The sequence below is a fragment of the Lampetra fluviatilis genome, chromosome 1 (genome assembly GCF_964198595.1).
Source record: "Lampetra fluviatilis chromosome 1, kcLamFluv1.1, whole genome shotgun sequence".
In the NCBI taxonomy this organism is placed as follows: Eukaryota; Metazoa; Chordata; class Hyperoartia; order Petromyzontiformes; family Petromyzontidae; genus Lampetra; species Lampetra fluviatilis.
In genome coordinates, this window is record NC_136275.1 from 21,214,899 (window position 1) to 21,236,624 (window position 21,726).

The 21,726-nt window shown below is 48.0% G+C and overlaps 1 protein-coding gene across 2 annotated transcripts in view; it reads left to right on the forward strand.

Annotated features, from left to right (window-relative positions):
* The window catches only part of LOC144933909 (LIM zinc-binding domain-containing Nebulette-like), a 60,865-nt gene that overhangs the window by 1,170 nt on the left and 37,969 nt on the right, over positions 1-21,726 (forward strand). For both annotated transcript variants that reach the window (XM_078859212.1, XM_078859222.1), the window contains exons 2-3: positions 14,387-14,773; positions 15,987-16,133. In XM_078859212.1, coding sequence (XP_078715338.1) covers positions 16,065-16,133 — 69 coding nt within the window. In that variant the 5' untranslated portion in view covers positions 14,387-14,773; positions 15,987-16,064. The remainder of the gene's footprint in view (positions 1-14,386; positions 14,774-15,986; positions 16,134-21,726) is intronic.

Here is a 21,726-nt window from a genome sequence, read left to right on the forward strand (position 1 = left end):
AGTGGCCGGGTAGGAAGCGAGTCACGGTCTGCACGGGATTCGGCACACAGCGGAAAGTCGCCAAAATAGCCTGGGTAAGGTCACTAGAGGTCGCTGTGTGGACCTACAGCCGTCAATAATTGTCACTGGAAGACAGCTTAGCTTCGGGGCCATCCATAAATGACGTCACGCGATTTTGGACGATTTTTGACCCCCCCCCTCGTCACACGGCGTCACAAAAAGTCAGACCCACCCCCCCCCTCAAATATGACGTCACAAAGCTCTGAAAAAAAAACATGCTTGAAATCGCTTTAAACTATTGTCATTGTAGTGCGTATTTAATGTGGCGCTGCTGCACTCTGATATTGTAGGAGAAAACATTTATTAAAAAGTCTATTTAATTAAGTAGAACGTGTTGTCTATATTTATTTAAAGTTGCGCATTTTGATGTGACGTCACATTTCTCAAACACCCCCCTCGTCACACATCGTCACAAATGTCTGACCCCCACTCGCCCTAGGTACGTGACGTCATTTATGGACGGCTCCTTACCTGTCAAGCCGCAATACTATTTACCCGTATTCTTGTGCAGGGAAATTTCGTCATCAGGTGCATACGGCATACAGCCGTTTGAATGCGGGCAGAATTTAATTTGTCTTATTTGTTTGTGTTTCTCCCTTGTTCAGTGGGACTTTGTAGGATGAACGTTGAGATGTAAAAGGGCAAGGGGTGACCAATATAGTCTGAATTTGTCTGTCATAAGGTAGGACACTGATCAGGGGTTGACAGGTATGGCTTAGTATCAAGTGTGACACTACACTTTGAGACAGAATGCTAAGCACATGCGTCTAATACAACTAGAAATCTACTAGGCGCTTAACGTCAGACTAAATAATGCAATGAAGTGTTGCAAACTGTTTGGTGGATTTGTGGTGTCAGTGCGCGAATCGCCGAACACACGTCGCTCCTTTGAAGAAGGGTCATCGCCCGAAACGTCGCCACGGTACTACTGACGAACGCGTTGACGTGCTGCTCTTGTTATCTGCACGGTACTCCACGCACCGCTGTCAACGTAAGAGCAGCAGCATCGACCAAGCAACGTGGTCTGCACGCGAGGCTGGGAGGGCAACGCAAAATGGGAAGTGGATTTGGGGACGTTGTCAGCTTCGTCACTAGCTGCAGGCTCCACGCTTCACTCGGCCAGTGGCTATTCTAAACATATATATAAACGTCAGCACTCGGGCGACAAAACTGGCTGGGCGTGTTAGTGCTGACCACCGCTCGTGTCTCGTTACGGTTTTCATAGATGCTCGCTAACAGCACTTACCCCAACAGTCTCTGTCGGCTACACGGGGGATCTTTGTCTTGTTGGTGGTGGTTGTTTCGATGCAGAAAGTGCTGGGGAAATTGAGGACACGTCACGAATCATGATGCCTGCCTGCTACCACACCCAATTGTACTTTCCAAATTCCGTCTCAGCTACAGCAGTATGTGGGGTGGGTGGACAGGTCGTCAAATGGTGAGTGCACTGCACCATGAGCATGGTGACCAACATTTAATTTCCTGGCCACGCGAACATCAGCGGCGAGTGATATCTAAACCGGTCCTGGCAAACCGCCCACACTGACCAGCGTGGTGAAGTATGGTCAGATGTCCTCCACGAACCGCATGGTGTGGTGGAGACTTTCATCCAGCAGTGGATTGACAAAGTTTTTCAGTTTCATTTATTTGGTATAGCCCTATGAGCCATTCGGCTTTTGAATCGGGTGCAACCGTGCATCTACTGTACATGGGTGCTAAAAGCCATGCATTTGATGTACACGTACAAAGAAGTTATAAAAGCCATCAAAAGCCAACATTCTCAATTTCTCCTTGACCAAATGAGCACTGAGTATGCGTACCATACAGCAGTGGGTTGGCAAATGGCTACTGTATATGTACAACATCGGCGATTCAGCCGTAGAGATGCCCTCGTCACCTCTTGCATTGCACGACTCCGCCCTTTCCGCCCATCGCTCCTGCTATCCCCCCAACCCATCCCCGCTAGACCGCGTGGAATGCGCCCAAATGCCAAAGGCACACACACCACACACACATTACTCCCCGGGCTCAATCCCATACTTGGATATCGCGGAAATACAGAGGGTGTTTAACAGGATGCTAACAAATGTCGGAGCCAAACTGATGATTTAAAGGGCTTTAACGGTTTATAAGGGAATATATATGAGCGGTTTTATACTCTCGTCTTTGCAGTCTACGTATTTCATTGTTGAACACTTAAATTTAACTTTAAAATATCTTTAACGGCCCATTGTCAACTCACTGCTGGAGGAATACCTCCCTATGCCACGTGGGTTGTGGGGTGTTGCTGGACCATACTTCACCACGCTGGTGACTAAGGTTGGATTCGTGAAGTGGGGTGAAGCCCAAAAACGCTTCTGATATCACTCGTTTCTGAAGTTGGCCGTGCACGGCAATTTAACTCAAGTTGCCGGGTTCATAGTGCAGTCCGAAAAAAAACACTGAACCACCACTCCACTCTCAATTGAACAGCAGTGATAGAAATGCCTTTTCTAAGAAAGCCTCAATGAGTCTCAAGACATTTTTTCAGGAGGGCCCTGCTACATTGGGACGTTTGGCCATTCCCATTATTGAGAGTTTTACATTATGTTGGGGAGTAAGCAGACTACCCGGAGAAAACCCACCACGCTTACGAAGGGATGGCACTGAAAAGCTCCTCAGATTTATTCAAAAGTTTTCATTGCTCTACTGTATAACTCCTGGCATTGCCAACTGTACTTTACCATCTCTGGGTCACCACGCAGAAATGAAATTTATTTTACTTTAAAGTCATCACCAGCCATAACCAATTCACTGCTGGATGAAGGTCTCCCCAATTCATTTCTCACGATTGTATTATTAAAAATCCATCTTAACGCCCAAACGTGAGCTTATTCGTCGCTCCATCTCTGTCGTGCACGTGCTCGCATTATTATAGGTGGAAGAAAGCATGACAGATTGTACGGGGTGGAGCAGTGGTGCAAGTGGTTCTCACTCTGCCTTATGAAACTGGGCAGCTAAGTTTGATTCCCGACCAGGGCTGACATTTGTGCGGGGCGATATCTGAACCAGTCCCGAGCTTCCCGAGTTCACAAACCCACATCGACCAGAGTGGGGTATCTACATATTGATCATAATTGTATGTTTTGGTGAAATATTAAGGACGAGTTTTGTGAGATTTGTTTTTATCTGTGCTTATAAACCACAATTTGTTTAGTCATGCATTTTATACTCGACTGCACTGACTTTCTATTCCACTGTTAAGAAGCGAAACCGATTGGACTTGGCATGATTAGCGCTACGGCCTCACTATCGGGCTTCTCCAACGCAGATCCCACCTGCTTCCCGGCCGCTACAGGGTTGTCATGCTGCCAAGGAGCTGGCTTCCGTGACTACTGGGTCCCTTGACCGGCCCACCTCACTGTTTGCAGTGATCGACCTACTGCCCGGTCAACAGGCAGCTCAGTCGCCTTGCTCTGGCAGCTCCATCGCCGCGACACATGACCCTTGGGCCACGCTCCTGCTCTGCAGTGGTCGGCTCAACTCTCTTCTTTATCCTTCCCTCGTTCCATTTTTTCATTACAATTTATCACTCACCTGGTCCCCCCGCATTTCTTCTTCAGCTATCTCGACTGCCTTCTTGCCTCCATTATCCCTCTCCCCCACCCCCTCATTCTGCAAAGTGAATGCAGAATTTCCTCTCTCCGACCTGATGATGCCGTTTCTACTCTTGCTTGACTCTCTTACTCTCTCGACACTCTCGCGCCTCTGCGTTCATTTTCCTCTTCCCCTCGGGCCCCTCAACGATGGCTTTCTCCCTCCCTTATACTTAACCGGCACTCGGTCTACAAAGCCTCCCACTCAGCCCAGATTCATGCACTTTACCTTTCTCTTCTTTCGAAACTGCTTGCAGATAATGAGTCTTTCTTCCGATCCATCATCTCTTCCCTTGCCCCACAACCTCGTCTACTCTTCTCCACTATCAACAACTTGCTCCATCCCTCTGCCTCTACCTTTTCCTCTCATCCCAATGCCCCTTCTGCTCTGGCCTTTTCCCACTATTTGTCCTCTTAATATTGAGCTAATTTATTTGTCCCATGCATTTACCTCTCACCCCACAGCTCTATCTCCTGCCCTGTCTTCTCCTCCATGCACCACTCCCCCTCCTCTATCCACCTCCACCCTGACTTCTCAGACTGAGCTCTCCATGGTCATTTCTGAAGCTAAACCTCCCCGTTCTCCGCCTCTACCCAATTTCTGGCACCCTTCTTCCTTGCCGTCTCCCCTATATACTTCCTTACCTTGTGTCCCGTTTCAACTCCTCCTTCTGCAACAATGTCTTACCCTCCACCTTCATATCTGCCATAATTTCTTCTCTCCTCAAAAGACATTCCCTTGACCCCACCATTCCAGGAAATTTCCACCATATATCTCTTTTGCCTTACCTTTCATAAATTCTGGAATCACTTGATCACAACTGGCTCTCACTCCACATGTAGTTGCATTCCCTCTATCTCCATACCTCTCAATTCCACCGATGTAGCCCTTATCAATGCCCAGAACAATCTTGCAAACTATGTTTTTGAAAGATTCTCATTCATATCGACATATCGACATTTCCTCTGCCTTTGACAGCATATCTGGCACTTCCCCTCTCCTGGATCAAGTCTTACCTTACCTCTCGCACATCCTCAATCTCCTTAAATCACTATATACCCCCCCCTCTCTCAATTTTGGTATTTCGCATGGTTCCGTTCTGGGTCCTTTACTATTCTCTCTCGATATACTAGTAGGAACCTCCTGGTTACACCAGCCCACAGGGGATTATTGTGTCCATCCGTCCGTCCGTCGTGCATCCAAAAATGGGAGGGGTGGGGCTGGGTGGAGAGGGGAGGGTGGAGAGGGGCTGGGTGGGGAGGGTGGGGAGGGGCTGGGTGGGGAGGGTGGGGCTGGGTGGGGGGTGGGAAGGATGGGGCTGGGTGGGGAGGGGAGGGGAGGGCCTGGTCACCCCGTGGTGCCCTTATAAAACTCAACGTTTAACCTACTCACGCCGGCTTGTGCCCGCCCTCATAGTCGGCCATATTTGCAGAATACACCAAGCCGCCGTTGACCCTGGCCATTGACCGAGCAACCCAACGTTCCTACCAGCTCCCTCCGCAGGAATGTGTTTTCGCCCTTCAAATGTATTATCTCCTCTTTCTATTTACCTCACCAATTTTTTGCCGATGACATCCAAATATTCTTCTCCTTTCCCTCTCTCACTCCCGACCTTTCCTCTCGCATCTCCTGCCTGGCTGCCATACAATCCTGAATGACACTTCACTTTTTTTTCTCTCAAACATCATTCGTTTTATTTCCAGCCTCTCGCTCTAGCCCCTCCCATTCACAGCATCTCCTTCCCATCTTCTTGGTTCTTTCGGTAAAGTCACGTAGAAGGGAAGTAATAAAATAATAAAAATAAAACATAATAAAACAATTCTCACGACGTTTCGGCCACAACGCAAGCAGCCGTCCTCGCCTGAGGACGGCTGCTTGCGTTGTGGCCGAAACGTCGTGAGAATTGTTTTATTATGTTTTATTTTTATTATTTTATTACTTCCCTTCTACGTGACTTTACCGAAAGAACCAAGAAGATGAATCCCTGCAGTCACGAAAGCTTTAAATCGAAATCTCCTTCCCACATTGCCACGACAACTCACACCTGCCGCTTTCATCTATTCAATATCAGGAAAATCCGCCCTCTCATTTCACTTTCTGCTGCCGAACACCTGGTTCAAGCTCTGATCTTTACCCATCTGTACTACTGCAATTATCCTCTACTCGGTCTCGCTGCCTATGCACTCACTCCCATCCAACACATTTAAAATGCTTATGCGTCGGTTATTTTCAATTTCCCATTTATTTATCACACTTCACTGGCTTCCGTTTACTACCACTGTCTTTTCAAATACCTTAAACTAGTCTTTAAATCTCTCCATGGCCTTTCCCCACCTTCTCTTATCTCTCCCACCTCTTTTCATGTCCCCGCTCAGTGCTGTTCGTTAACAATCTTCTGTCTCTCTCTCTGTCCCTCCGTCTCTCTGTGCCCAATCTCGTTTCCAATCTTTATCGCTCCTTGCACCCTTCCACTGGAATAAACTTCCCCTGTACACTAAGCAGCCCCCCTCCTTAACCTCCTTTTGTTAATTTCTCAAAGCTCACCCCTTCTCCATTGCCCATTCCCTTCCTCTTCCCTCTCCTAGCCCCTCCAACCCTTTGCTGTCCCTGCCTTATAGCCCTTTCATGACCCCATGTGCCCTCTGTTACGGTCACTCAGTCCTCGGGCCTTGTACGCCCTTGTCGTCTAGATCACTCTATTTTGTGGCCGCTTTTAAACGATGTAAAGTCCCTTGGGCGAAGGCCCTCTGTAAATATAAAATAAGATGAAATAGTTGTCAAAAAAAACACGTGAAAACAGTGAAGGCAGAAAGTGGCAAACTGGCATAAGTTGGCGGTGAAGCCCTCTAGACAGAAACAATGCGACGAGTGGAGCAGCGCGTGACTGGGTCAGTGGAGATGCTATGCTGCAGTACCGACCACAGGCAGATCCATTAAGTGCCATACACCGCTACAGACCAACACAACATTCACTCCTGCTCTTATGCTGCCCTCGTAAGTCTGGAACTACCTTTCTCCTCCCGTTTGTGCTGTCGACTCATTGGCCATGTCCTATTGCAGGCTCAAAACCTTCCTACGTTGCCTATGACTGCCTTCGTTTGCCCTATATAAATACATATCCCCCACTGTTTAGGTAAACTTGAGACCCGGTAGCATTGAGATGCCACCTAAATTTAAACTGTATGGTGTATTGTGTTGTAATTTAATACGCGTACGCTTTCTTCCCCCAACGATGTAAATGCCACGTGTATAATGTACCGTCGTAAAGTCATCTCTCCTGTGAAGAAGGGGCATTGCCGAAATGTCGCCTCTTGCATTTAAAAAAAATATAAAGCACACCAACAGATGGTTTAGGCTCACAGGGAATACTTGATAATGTTAGCAATTGCGTCAAAACTAACGTAACTGGATGGTAACGATTTCTTAGAATCCAAACGATGTAAACAGCACACTTTTCGTTTTTATTTATATGTTTTTTTGTTAAACTTCTCTCACACCCACATGGTATTTTTATAAAATATAGAAATATATTTTATAAAATAAAGGAAGTTGGATTATGAGAATCATGGTAGTGTTCTCATAATCCAAAAACGTACCGAAAGGAGGTCACTTCTGCGATTTATGATTTCTGAAAATTGCTCTTTCAGCCACAGCCCCCTCCACTCTCTGGCTCCTTTCACCCTCCAGCCCCCTCCACCCTCATGCCCCCTCCACTCTCCTACCCCCTCCACCGTCCTGCCCCTCCACCCTGCTGCCCCTCCACCCTCCTGCCCCCTCCACCCTGCTGCCCCTCCACCCTCATGCCCCCTCCACTCTCTTACACCCTGCACCCCCTCCACCCTCCTTCCCCCTTCACCCTCCTGCCCCCTCCACCCTGCTGCCCCTCCACTCTCCTGCCCCCTCCACCCTCCTGCCCTCTCCACCCTCCTGCCCCCTCCACCCTGCTGCCCCTCCACCCTCCTGCCCCCTCCATCCTCCTGCCCCCTCCACCCTCCAGCCCCCTCCACCCTGCTGCCCCTCCACCCTCCTGCCCCCTCCACCCTCCTGCCCCCTCCACTCTCTTACCCTCTGCACCCTCCTGCCCCCTCCACTCTCTTACACCCTGCACCCCCTGCCCCCTCTACCCTCCTGCCCCCTCCACCCTCCTGCCCCTCCACCCTCCTGCCCCCTCCACTCTCTTACACCCTGCACCCCCTGCCCCCTCCACCCTCCTGCCCCCTTCACCCTCCTGCCCCCTCCACCCTCCTGCGCCCTCCACCCTCCAGCCCCCTTCACCCTGCTGCCCCTCCACCCTCCTGCCCCCTCCACCCTCCTGCCCCCTCCACCCTACTGCCCCTCCACCCTCGTGCCCCCTTCACCCTCCTGCCCCCTCCACCCTGCTGCCCCTCCACCCTACTGCCCCCTTCACCCTCCTGCCCCCTCCACCCTACTGCCCCTCCACCCTCCTGCCCCCTTCACCCTCCTGCCCCCTCCACCCTGCTGCCCCTCCACCCTCCTGCCCCCTCCACCCTCCTGCCCCCTCCACCCTACTGCCCCTCCACCCTCTTGCCCCTTTCACCCTCCTGCCCCCTTCACCCTACTGCCCCTCCACCCTCCTGCGCCCTCCACCCTCCAGCCCCCTTCACCCTGCTGCCCCTCCACCCTCCAGCCCCCTTCACCCTGCTGCCCCTCCACCCTCCTGCCCCCTCCACCCTACTGCCCCTCCACCCTCCTGCCCCCTCCACTCTCTTACACCCTGCACCCTCCTGCCCCCTCCACTCTCTTACACCCTTCACTCCCTGCCCCCTCCACCCTCCTGCCCCTTTACCCTCCTGCCCCCTCCACCCTCCTGCCCCCTCCACTCTATTACCCCCTGCACCCTCCTGCCCCCTCCACTCTCTTATACCCTGCACCCCCTGCCCCCTCCACCCTCCTGCGCCCTCCACCCCCTGCCACCTCATCAAAGGCCACTCCCTAAAATAGTTTCATGGCTGCTGTAGCGGTTTTGGGTGTTATTATTGTGAGTTTTTAAACAGCACAAGCTTGTCATGCCCCAGTTAGTGTGAGTCATGGCCAGAGCCTGACACATTCCCATAATCAGCAGCAGCCATAGTCAATCCACTGCTGAATGAAAGCCACCTACATAACTCATGATCCCACATTTCAAAAATCCACCGAACACCTTCAAACAAGTCGACTTCATTGCTCCAAATCCTTTTGGATGTGTTCCCTCCCTCGACTGCTACTCTGTCATTAGTTTCAACTATCGGCCATTATCCCTTTTACGATATGTCCTGCCCAAGCCACTTTTCTTAACACTTTAAATTATGTCATTAACCTGCTTGTGTTTTAGAATCCATATTTTGTACTGTATGCTGGACTTCTTTCGCACCGTACCTAACCAACCGTGCTAATCGGAGGTGCTGGGGAAGGGCAACAAACTATACACAAAAAGCAGTTCCAAAGAAATTCGTTTTCCATTTATGCATGCATCTCTCCGTGATCCTATGGGCACTTTTCAACTTTGTTCCCTTTTTCCTTAACATTTTCGGCATAATTTTGGGCAGTAATAGCTCCCTGGTGTGTGTGCGCGTTGTATCACGGATTGTTCGCCATGATGTTTGATATTTCGTTCCAAGTACTGCGATGTGGGAAAACACCATTAGAGAGATATACAACAAAATCGTGGATACCGAGGGGTTGTTATGCAGTCGGCCACAAACATAAACTACAGCACGTGTGGTGTACTGTTTGTGATGTACACTTCATTCTGGTTGGAACCTCCTGGTTACACCAGCCCACAGGGGATTATTGTGTCCGTCCGTCCGTCGTGCAGGGAGGGGCTGGGTGGGGAAAGAGGGGCTGGGTGGGGAGGGGAGGGTGGGGAGGGGCTGGGTGGGGAGGGGCTGGGTGGAGAGGGTGGGGAGGGGCTGGGTGGGAGAGGTGGAGCTGGGTGGGAGGGGCTGGTCACCCCGTGGTGCCGTTATAAAACCCAACGTTCAACCTACTCACGCCGGCTTGTGCCCGCCCTCAGTCGGGCATATTTGCGGAATACACCACGCCGCCGTTGACCCTGGCCATTGACCGAGCAACCCAACGTTCCTACCAGCTCCCTCCGCAGGAATGTGTTCGTGGACACTCTAACAAGCAGCCAGAGTGAAGCAAAGCAGGAAGGTCACATTTTAGTGTTTTTCTTGATCCAAATGTGAGGAGGCTATGTTGTGGGCAGCCAAGGATAATGTGGCAAAAGCCACAACCCGGCTAGATTTATAATAACTTTATCACTGACCTTCACTCCACAACTCGGTGCTCTCACTGTTCACAGCGCCGCCTGGCGGCCGGACCATTTTACTCTCCCTGTGATTGCCGTTAGAGCGGGAGCAAAGCAGTGACGGGCACAAAGTTCATCGTGGGACTGGCTTAGGGCTATGGCATTTCTGGCAGGCTCAACCGTGACACGTGGCTTGCTGGCAGCCCCTAACCCTCCGTAATGCCCCACTCAACCACTAGCCCTGCTCTCAGTGACTGGCCTCAAACTCTCAGATGTTGGCCAGACCTGGGAAACATGATGTATTGCTCTTAATTTTAGAACTTTCGTGACTGCAGGAATTATTATTTGTTTCTTTCGGTTAAGTCACGTCTAAAGATAAAATAATAAATTAAATTAAATAATAGAATACATTCTATTATTATTCTATTATTTAATTTAATTTATTATTTTATCTTTAGACGTGACTTAACCGAAAGAAACAAATAATGATGTATTGCTACTTATATTCACAACGATTATATTGTTGTGCTTTGTATCATGCAATTTTACGTCGTACTCCAACCCATATCTTAAAAAGAAGTTCCTTGCCTTTAATATTTAAAATACATAAGCAGGGCTTAGTTTCTCACATAATATTTACTGGGTCAGAAGGAGCTCATCAAAGATCCGATGCGATCGGGAGCGACCTTCTGGCTGCACAAAGACGACAGTGGGAGGCGCGTGATCGCGCCCTAAACCAAGCTAAGCTTTGTTTTATTTTACCAGTTAAGGCCCACTGAGCTATATAGCTCGTTTTCAGAAGCGATCTGAGCACAAATGATGGCTCAACGAAGTGGCCTAACGTGTGGAAATGTATTTCAGCCATATACTCGAAAAGCATGTGTATAAATGTGGAGGGAAAACTGGAGGACCTGGAGAAATATCCACACGACCATGGGGAGAGAACATGCAAACTCCAAATATTCAGGTATTAGGGTCGAACCCGCGACCTCTTGCATAACAGGCAAGGGAGATAACATCTTGCCACAGCTGCACCCCTAAGGATGTGACTATAAGCCACAACCATAGCGAGAGGTATGATAGATGTGGTGTTCCAGGCACAACATATATTTCAGATCGCCGACCCATAAATAACCAGCCAAAGTTAAGCCCTGGATATAACTGTATCGTTTTGCGCCTTGTTTAAAGAATCGCATTTTTGTTGTAATAGTTTGGATTCCTGATACTTGGAGCTCATTCATTCTTTGCTAAAATTGGCATGGATTATGATACACTATTGTCATTTTCTCTGAACAAAATAACCCGTTCGAGGTCAACCGATGTTATTCAAAGCATTCACGAAAGGCCATAAAAACATTTTATTTGCAATACAAATAACAACGATGCACATATAAATACAGTGGTGTCTAAATCCAACCACATCTCCAGATACTAAACAACGCAGACTGGGACTTTACAGAGCCTTTCAAAAAGGGAGTTATATATGTTTAAAGTAACATGTGTGGTTGAAGACACTTAATAATTAGTCGTTAACAGCCAGAGGAGAAGCGGAAGGGCTTGAGCCTTGACTTAAACAAAGGCAGAGAGAATTTGTAGTACAGATGGCTGGAAGGAGGGACAGTAGCAGAGAAGGAACCGCCTCCCATTGGACGAAGGTTAAGAGTTTATGGTATAAGGCCTTGTTTGCTGGAAGAGAGCAAACTGTAACGCACCTAAGGAAACACATTTGTACATGAAACAAAATAAGCTGCGGAAGTTCGACCAATATTGCCTCAACCCTTCGTTTAAAATCAAGTAAAATGGTTTAAATCTCAAAGAACAGAAAATTATGACACGTCATGGCTAATCTCGTAAAAATATAAATTTGGCCAAAATGACAGCATTTTAAGTGTAAACAATGTTTTAAATGTCTACATTATGGTAATCAAGCGGTGGATTGCTTATGGGGAATGTTAACAGTCTGTTACTGGTGTAGTTATGTACAAATGGGTAATGGTTGAAACAGAATCGGACCGGGTTCGTAAAAGTGTGCAACATAAATGTTGGAGCGTAGAATTGTAGTACAATGCATTTTGCTATTCTGCCCTCTGCTATCCACTACCGCACAGCCACTTATGACAACATGGCATTCATACAATACAGCGTAATACTCAATTACAGTAATACCTCGGTTTACGTCGGGGATGCGTTCCTGAAAGGTGCCACGACGAATATCGAAATGACGTAATTCAAAGCAATGTACAGGGTACGTGGAGGCAAAGGCTGAGAAGCGACGGATACGAGAGAGGACGGGCAATGCTGTCAGCGACGTAAGTGTGGGGGTGAGGCGACGCATATCGGGTAGCGGTGTTAATAAAGTGACGACGTATTTGCGAAATACCGTAAAAGGGGGAGGCGTACATTTGGGTATTACTGCAGTACTGTGTGATCATTGTAATGAAGTATGATCACAACCCTCCACCAATGTGTGATACGGTGTGGGGAGGACTTCATCCAAAAGTGAATTGACAAAGGGCTACAAATTATCATATTTGATCGTAATTATTACCAATGAATTCTGAATTTACGTCTCCCCACAAAGGGGTACAGTATTGTCAAGGCATGCACGCACATTCACACCAGCTAGCATTGAAGGAAATACTGTAGTTGTACATTCCAGCAAATGGAATTTCCTGGAATTTAGAAACATGTAATGCTGCTCGACTTAATTAGTGCAATATATTGCACAACTACATGTTACATGTTAAACATAAGCATTCGCAAGATGAGATTTAAAAAAATGTATCTCTGTAGTATGCATGGAGTTTGTGATTGAATACCGCATTCCTGCAGGGCTGATATAAGGCAAGGAGATTTCATGCAGCGTTCAACCTCAGTAAATGCTCACGTCGGGAAAGATTTGAATGGCCGTTCAAGATCAGCTACCGAGAAACACGACAAGAGTTTGTTGATTCCCACCATGAGTGGCAATTTGATATCAGAACAAAACCTAGGGCACTCCACTTTCCTTTCACCAACCCGCATTGACCAGTGTGGTGAAGTATGGTCAAATAACTCCATGATCGACACGGCGTGGAGAGGCCCTCAACGGGATGCACATTATTATTATCTTTGGGTTTGACCATCTCTGTATTACTTCCCATGTGATGTCCACCATTCCCAATGGGGTATATTGCACGTAGCATTGGTTCGTGTTGGAGCACTGATACAAATGTGAAGTACTGTATATACTACGCATACATACATATGCCTGTAGGGTTGTTTACCCATTGTGTAAACAATGGTCGTTAACCCGGTCACTAACTTGCCATTTAACGTGAAATATTATCTTGCTGCCCTTTGCCAATCCTTTGCCGAATAGAGGCATCCTGGCACTGTTTTGGCAGTCATTTTCAATTTCATTTATTTGATATAGCCCTGTGAGCCATTCGGCTCTTGAATCGGGTGCAACCACAACAAACAAAAAACATTAAAGTGACTATGCGCAAACAGAAAAATCCAGGAAAAAGCTGCGAAGTCTTCCAGAAAAAAAGCACCGTACACCAACCCTGTGCAAAAATCCCAGTGTGATGCAAGTCAAACAACAACCACAACAACAACCACAAGACAACTTAGATTAAAGCCACAAGACAACTTAGATTAAAACCATGGAAGACTGATTGATCACACCTCACCCACACTGACTACTCCACGGGTTCACTGATGGTGATTGTATTTTCACCAACTCAGCACGAGAATGAAAACAAACCAGAAGTGTCGGCAGACTTTGCCAATGAGTGCAACCACACCATTGTTTTTTTGGCTGGGGTCAACATCACACAATTTTAGGTTTTCGGGATTTCCCCCCACACTTAGAATCAGAAGTCTCGTCTATATTTCAGCCAAATGTATCGGAAGCCACCCACCCTCTTCTCTATCCCTTCCAGAACATGTATTATTTTTTTTATAAAGTACACGTACAAATGCCCTTCCCTTCAAATCGCACCCTTTTTAAAAACAAAAAAATGCCTCCGGTTCAGCATCGAGCGATGGGCTCAATGCCAGGATTTGGCCAGAGGAGGGCGTGAGATTGACGAATGGAAGCCATGAGGACAACGTCACAACAACAGGACAACAACAACAACAACAGGACAGCAACAACAACAGGGCGGTGTGGTGGGTGGGGTGCATTGCTGCTACATTGGCCACACAACAACAACATCATCATCACCAAACAACAACAGTGGAGATTCAAGCCTGTGAAATCCCACACTGCCACCCGACTACCACCGCCGTGAAATGGCGCACGCAACTTTTCGCCTTCATAAACAAAACAATAAAAAACCCCAAAAAAAAGAACCGACGCATTGAACAATTGCAGCAGCGACGGTGTCAAGTTATTAATTCCAGCCGTCGCGAACTTGTCGCGACGCGTGTCCCCCCCCCCCCCCGGTGTGCCAGGCTAGGTGCACTTGGAGCCATCGTCCACTCCTCCGCCTCCACGCCCGAGCGGGTGGAGTCGGGGGGTGTCGCCACTTCCTGCGCCGGCCTCGGCGACTCCCTCTCGCTTCTTCTTCTCCCTCCGCTGCACGGGCACACAGGGAGAGAGAGACACAGAGACAGAGACCAGCAACACACACACAGAGACAGAGACACGGGGGGAGAGACGTTTTGAGTGTCTACAAGAAGAGAGACACAGCGCCCAGAGACCAGCAACACGCACACACACACACGTGTGCGTGTTATCTACGGCTATATTTGTACACACACCACACGTCCACCACGCACTCGTGGACGGTTCCAGCAAGCTGCAGTCGGGGGGCGAATCGGAATCTGCTCTGAAAAGGGGTAAGGAGTTCACACAATCATAGACACACACAGACACACACACAGACATACACACATGGACACACACACGCATAGGTAGACACACACACAACACGTAAGCACACAACACACGCACGTTATCTACACGGCTGTAGTTGTACACACACACGCCAGCGTGCACACAGAGGAATAAGTGGAAACACCCTCAGCTATTAGTAGTTGGAGACACACGCCGTGCGACGGCTATTGTCGTGTAACAAACAAAAAAACATAAAAAATAGGCGGACGTAGTTAACGCACGGCGATCGTTCCGTGCAACTTGTTACACATGAGAGTGCCTCGTCACACACGCAGCTGCGTAACTCGAGTTATGAACACGCAACTGCATAACTCGAGTTATGAACACGCAACTGTAACACACCGACACACACGCAACTGTGTAACTCGAGTTATAAACACGCAGCTGTAACACATCGACACACATGCAACTGTGTAACTCGAGTTATAAACACGCAACTGTGTAACTCGAGTTATAAACACGCAACTGTGTAACTCGAGTTATAAACATGCAGCTGTAACACATCGACACGCACGCAACTGTGCAACTCGAGTTATAAACACGCAACTGTGTAGCTCGAGTTATAAACACGCAACTGTGTAACTCGAGTTATAAACATGCAGCTGTAACACATCGACACGCACGCAACTGTGTAACTCGAGTTATAAACACGCAACTGTGTAACTCGAGTTATGAACACGCAACTGTGTATCTCGAGTTATAAACACGCAACTGTGTAACTCGAGTTATAAACACGCAACTGTGTATCTCGAGTTATAAATACGCAACTGTGTAACTCGAGTTATAAACACGCAACTGTGTAACTCGAGTTATAAACATGCAGCTGTAACACATCGACACGCACGCAACTGTGTAACTCGAGTTATAAACACGCAACTGTGTAACTCGAGTTATAAACACGCAACTGTGTATCTCGAGTTATAAACACGCAACTGTGTAACTCGAGTTATAAACACGCAACTGTGTAACTCGAGTTATAAACACGCAGCTGTAACACACAGACACGCACGGGCCACGCTTACGCACACAGCCGCAGTCGCTGCACTCACCTCGAGCGAGACACACAACAACAACACACACGGCCATAGCAATACAACCACACACATCTGTAGCGTAAACTACATCTGTGTGCCCTCTCTTGTTCTCTTCACGCAGATCTGCGGAGTGTAACGAGTTTGTGGCGGATTTTGCCGCTGCTGTTGTTGCTGTTCGCAACCCAACAAAGCGTCGACCATGAACCCTCCGTGTGCCCGCTGCAACAAGACGGTCTACCCCATCGAGAAGCTCAGCTGCCTGGACAAGGTGAGCAGACCTCGAAGTGGATTGGGGGGGGGGGCATCAGCTGATAAAGCCAGCGAAAATGTTTATCGATTTGGTGGTGGGTGGTAGTCGAAGTCACACGTTGGGGTCGTGCTAACGAGAGCGCACCCAGGGTGAAAGCTTGATCAGGTTGGTGGGACTCAGGTTAAGCTGTGTCTCGGAGGGGGGGGGGGCATCATAGTTAGTATTTGTTGGGAGGGGAAGGCACGTAGAAGTACTGTATAACATAGGTTTGTCAGGTGGAGGGCGGGGCACGCACTGGGGACTTGGGCTAAGTGAGATACCTAAGGGAAATAGTTTCATCAGGTGTGTGTGTTGGGGGGCATGTACGGTGCGTTGTTGTTTCAGGGGTTTGGCTGAGATGTATGTAGGGGAGAAGATTACCAGGGTGTTTGTGTGTGGTGGTGGGGCAGAGTGTAACAGGCGAAGAACTTTGTGGTGTGTATGCTGGCGAGGTGCAGCCATTAGTGGGGGAGTTTAACACCGTAGGTTTTCGCGAACAATATCATCCATAATATCATAATACAGGGATTTCTGGCTGTCCGCCTGATAATGTCGGTTGTAATTGCCGGCGAAACGTCGTACTCTGGATTGTAAATGTTGTGGATTTGCTCTCCAAACACACCGGTTAGTGCTGTGCTAGTGACGAATTGGCCACGTTCTGTTTACGTGGCAAATCTTGACTCATTGGCTGTGTCGGGTGGTGGTTGGTTTAACGACACATTTATACATTTTGATTTAAAGCTTTCGTGACTGCAGGCCTTCATATTCTTGGTTCTTTCGGTAAAGTCACGTAGAAGGGAGACAATAAAATAATAAAAATATAAAACAATAAAATTCTCACGACGTTTCGATTGCAACACAAGCAATCATCATCAGGTGTGATGATTGCTTTATTTTATTGTTTCCCTTCTACGTGACTTTACTGAAAGAACCAAGAATATGACGCATTTATAGTTACGCAATTTAAGGGACCGTCCATAAATGACGTCACGCACCTAGGGGGGGGGTCAGACATTTGTGACGATGTGTGACGAGGGGGGGAGGGAGTTTGAGAAATGTGACGTCACATCAAAATGTGCACCTTTAAATACAAATAGACAACACGTTCTACTTAATTACATAGACTTTTTATTAAATGTTTTCTCCTACAACATCAGAGTGCAGCGCCACATTAAATACGCACTACAATGACAATAGTTTACAGCGATTTGAAGCATGTTTTATATTTTTTGGGGGGGAGGGGGGGCAGAGCTTTGTGACGTAATATTTGAGGGGGGTCTAACTTTTTGTGACGCCGTTGGATGAAGGGGAGGGGGGGGGTCAGAAATCGTCTAAAATCGCGTGACGTCATTTATGGAAGGCCCCTAACCCCAAACAAAAAAAACCCAAGTAATTATGTAGTAGTGAGGAGGTATGTAGAGCTGAGTGCATTGTTCGTGCTGTGAATCGGCAGTGCCCTGCAGGATAGCGTGTGCCATTCCGTAGGTGTGCCATCTACTCCAAAGACAAAGATTCCCCAACCCCCCGTATAGCCTGTGACAAGACTGGGGGCAAGTGCTGTTAGCGAGTAGTAGATGTTTACACACCGCTGCTGAGTCGACCCATGTCTTCTCTGTACATTGCAGCACAAACACTTTTGGGTTATTCAGCCACGCGTGCAGAGAGGTAATATTACAGTTATAATTACGCACTCAATTATTCACTGGGACGATACAGCGCTGTATACTGAACTTAGTGAACGGCTAAAGAACGACGCATACGCGAACACACGCCGAATTATGTGCCTTGAATGCACACACACGCAACTCCGATCGGCACGGTTGGCTACGTACGGTGCGAAAGAAGTCCAACACGTGCTTTCGCAGGTAAGGAAATACCCTGCAAGGAAATAAACCTGCACTGTGTGTAACTGTTGCCTGCTGCCCGGAGTGTGTCGTGCCAATACGCGGCTGGTGTCAACCAGCAGTGGATCGAGAAAGCCCTCTCTACATGTGCCGCAGATGACTTCAAGCGAAGGCTTTCGTCGCTAACGTAGTGATCCGTGCGCGTTGAAATTTGGGGGGGGGGGGGGGTAGGCCACCACTGTTGTTTTAGTCCAAAATTCGTGTCATTTAACCCCTTCACCACCCAGCAATTGGGCACGTGCAGTCTAAATAATAATACAACTCACCACTGCCTGTCAATGTGACAATCCCGTCAGGTGGTGGAGGGTTCACGACAAAGGCTTTTGGGACAAACCCTAACCTGCGTGGCCTCACCCAAACCCCAACTCTGGATCGCGCGCAGTGGATGTGCCACACCACCCCACCTCTCTCTGTGGGGGGAGCGGTGGCGCAGTGGTTAGCGCACCGCCGCTCGCCACTCACCACTCACCACCAGTGGCCAACATCCCCGAACCCGGTGTCCGAGGACCTCCCCGAGATCGACTCCGTCGTCCGCTCGAACGAGTGCCCGGTGCGGTGCGTAAACATCACAACCGAGGAGAAGAAAGGGCGGCGGGGCGTAGTTGTTGTCCTTAATAGGTGCTCGCGAACAGCACTCAGTCGGTCTCTTGAAGGGCTATATGCCAGGCCAAAGGTGGAGGGGGGGGGAATCTTTGTTTTTTTGTCGTCTTTGTGTTCACTGCGAGGCAATGGATGCTGGCTCGGTCACAGCTGTCGCTCGTGTGGGTTCGGAGTGGAGCATAAGAGGGGGAGGAGGGAGCTGTGGGGTCGGCAACGTGGAGACTCCACTTTCTGTTGAAGCAAAAACATTAATAATTATAGGCTTCAGCCTTTCTTTTAGATTTGAAGCTTTCGTGACTGCAAGGAGTCATACTTTTAGTTTTTCAGTAAAGTCACGTAGGTAAAAAATGAAATTAAAATTAAGAAAAAATGAAATTAAAATTATTAATTAATTATTTTTTTTATTTAATTTTTTACCTATGTGACTTTACCGAAAAAACTAAGAGTATATTCAGCCTTTCTGTGTGTATGTTGAACTTCTTTCTCGCACCGCACGCAGGCAGACCAATCGTGCCAATCGGAGGTGCGGGGGAAGGTCAACAAACGAAACACCAAAAACAGTTTTAAAGAAATTCGTTTTGAATCTAGATATAAAAAAGAAAGTTTTAAGATATTCTACCACCAAATAGATAATTTGTTGCAAGGCAATCAAGGCTGCATTAACCACACATACTAGTGGCAAAACATGCAAACAATCATGCTCCGATGATCATGATGCATGCATTGTCTTTGAAATTGATTGGCCTCCACCAGAGACCACCTTGATGTTATGGCCATGTCTCACCACCAGTGTTAGTTAGGCCCGAGGACGGCAACAGGCGAACAGCACAAAGCCAATGCAAGTATGAAAGTACATTATTCATAGCTCGGGTTGAGCAGTTACATCCATGGGATCTTTTACACAATTTTTTGTTCATTATTTGGATGCTGCCAAAAAGGTCCCGTAACTGCTTTCGATGCACGCGTGTGTTGGTCTCGCTCCATGTCCCTCCGTGTCCCTGTGTGTCTTCTGTTCTTGTGTCGCCCTCTTTGTTTCCCCGTGTGTATGTATCCCTCTGCGCCACTATGTCTCCGTGCCACGGTGTCCTTCGCCGTGTCTCTGTCGTGCTTTGTGTGTTTGTTTATCACTGCCTGGCTGGCCGTGTATTGTTTATGTCTCTCAGTGACTCGCCCATTGTGTCTGTCTCTCTGCGTCTTGTCTTGTGTCTCGCTGTCTCTTCCCTTTTTCTCTCTCCCCGTGTCAGTCTCGAGCCCCCCCCCCCTGCCCTCATCCATCTCTTCCACGTGTACACAGCTCTCCCCTCGCCCCCCCAATCCTACTCAGTGACCCCTCTTGACTACAGAGTACAGTGATAGAGGAGAGAAGGTCGTGAGAGAATAGCCAATGACACTATAATAGAGTAGAGCGTGAGAGGGAGAGTGTTGAGTTTGAGGGAATGGACAAAGATACCCCAGAGGAGAGGGAGAGAGAGTAAACAGAATAAGGGGTGTGCAGAGCACGCGTGAGTAAAGAGAGCGAGGAAAGAAAGTGAAAGGACATCTGTGAAAAAAGAGCTTCATAGCTCATCGGATTTCTCCAGGATAAATAAAGATTCAGAGTGGAGAGAGACGGAGTGACTTTGAGTAGACTTAAAGTGATCACTGTATTGAGAGAACAGACGAGAGCACGAGAGAGTGTAGAGGTACCGGGGGGTAGAGTGTGTGTGTGTAGCACGCGAAGAAAAGCGTGAGATGATAGACAATGATTTAGTTAGGGGGTCAGATTGTAGAGATAGTCCAGATGATGGAGTAGAGAGCAAAGCATGAGAGTTTAAACCAGTGAATGAGGGAGTCAAATGTGAAACGGATGCTGCCTTTCATCTCCATCCACACAATGAACACTGAAAGACTCGCCTTAAAAACCAAACCACCCTTTTAGATGGTGTTGTTGATCGTAGTGATGATGATGATGATGGTGGTGATGCTGATGACTCGATCATTAATCCACGTGAGTCATGAGTTGTGATTTGCTGCAGTTCATAGTTGAGACACCCATGACCAAAGCAAACGGAATGCACGCAATGCCATTAGGTCCCCTGGATTTCAGAAGCAAAGTGGGATTTGAGCCTGGATAGTGCTTGGATAGGGGACCACCATGCATAACAGGGTGCTACAGGCCGCTGGTGGTGCCGCATGGTGGGCATCTGAAGACTGGATTGAGAAAGAGCTGTGCACGTACATAGCGGAGACACACTTGTAAAGGCAGAAGCTGTAAAACACATGCCTGTGTGGATGACAGCCACATTGAATGAAATCAGAATGTCAAAACATACCAGCTCCCACGTGGTCCATTAACCGACAATTTAGTTCCACCGTGATGGATTGATGGGCCTTTACTGTATATTATAAAAAAAACTTTAGCAACGACTGCACCCATTTTTAATGGTAATTTATTGGGTATACAGTACTGTACTGTAGTTTACTGTATTTCAAAACATATATAATTCACTGCCCTTAATTCACTTATGGAAGGTCACCCCATCTCATGTGGCTCATGGGGGTTGTTTGAGTGTACTTGACCCAGTGTTTGCTTCGGATGTCACTCACCGCTCGTGTTAGTTGCGGCTGGGAATCAAACGCAGGTATCCGGGTTCACGGTGCCGTGCATACACCAATGTGTCACCACTTCCCCTCATTTGAAATCCCGTGGTTTATTTCAGTTGGGATTGATGGGGTCCAGCCGATCTTGGTCGGGGTTTGAACTGGAGATATTACTTGTCTGTTATTATCTCATCATTTTAACTGCCCCTATGCGTGCAAGACACGACAGTGTGGAGTAAGTCTTTAGTTATACATGCGTTTTAGAATTGTTTATTACTCTGACGCATATGGCTTGCTGCAATTCTATAGAATCTGGGGAGGGTGCTAGTTCTGCCCTCCCCTGTCACTCATTTCCAAAATTCATGTGCAAAAGTAGTCTTTGTTACTTCCGTACAAAACTGCAGTATGATCGGTGTTGGCCTTTGACTGTGGTTAAGACACTTTCGGCATCAGTTTCACATTTTCCAACTCTGCAGTTCACCGAGATT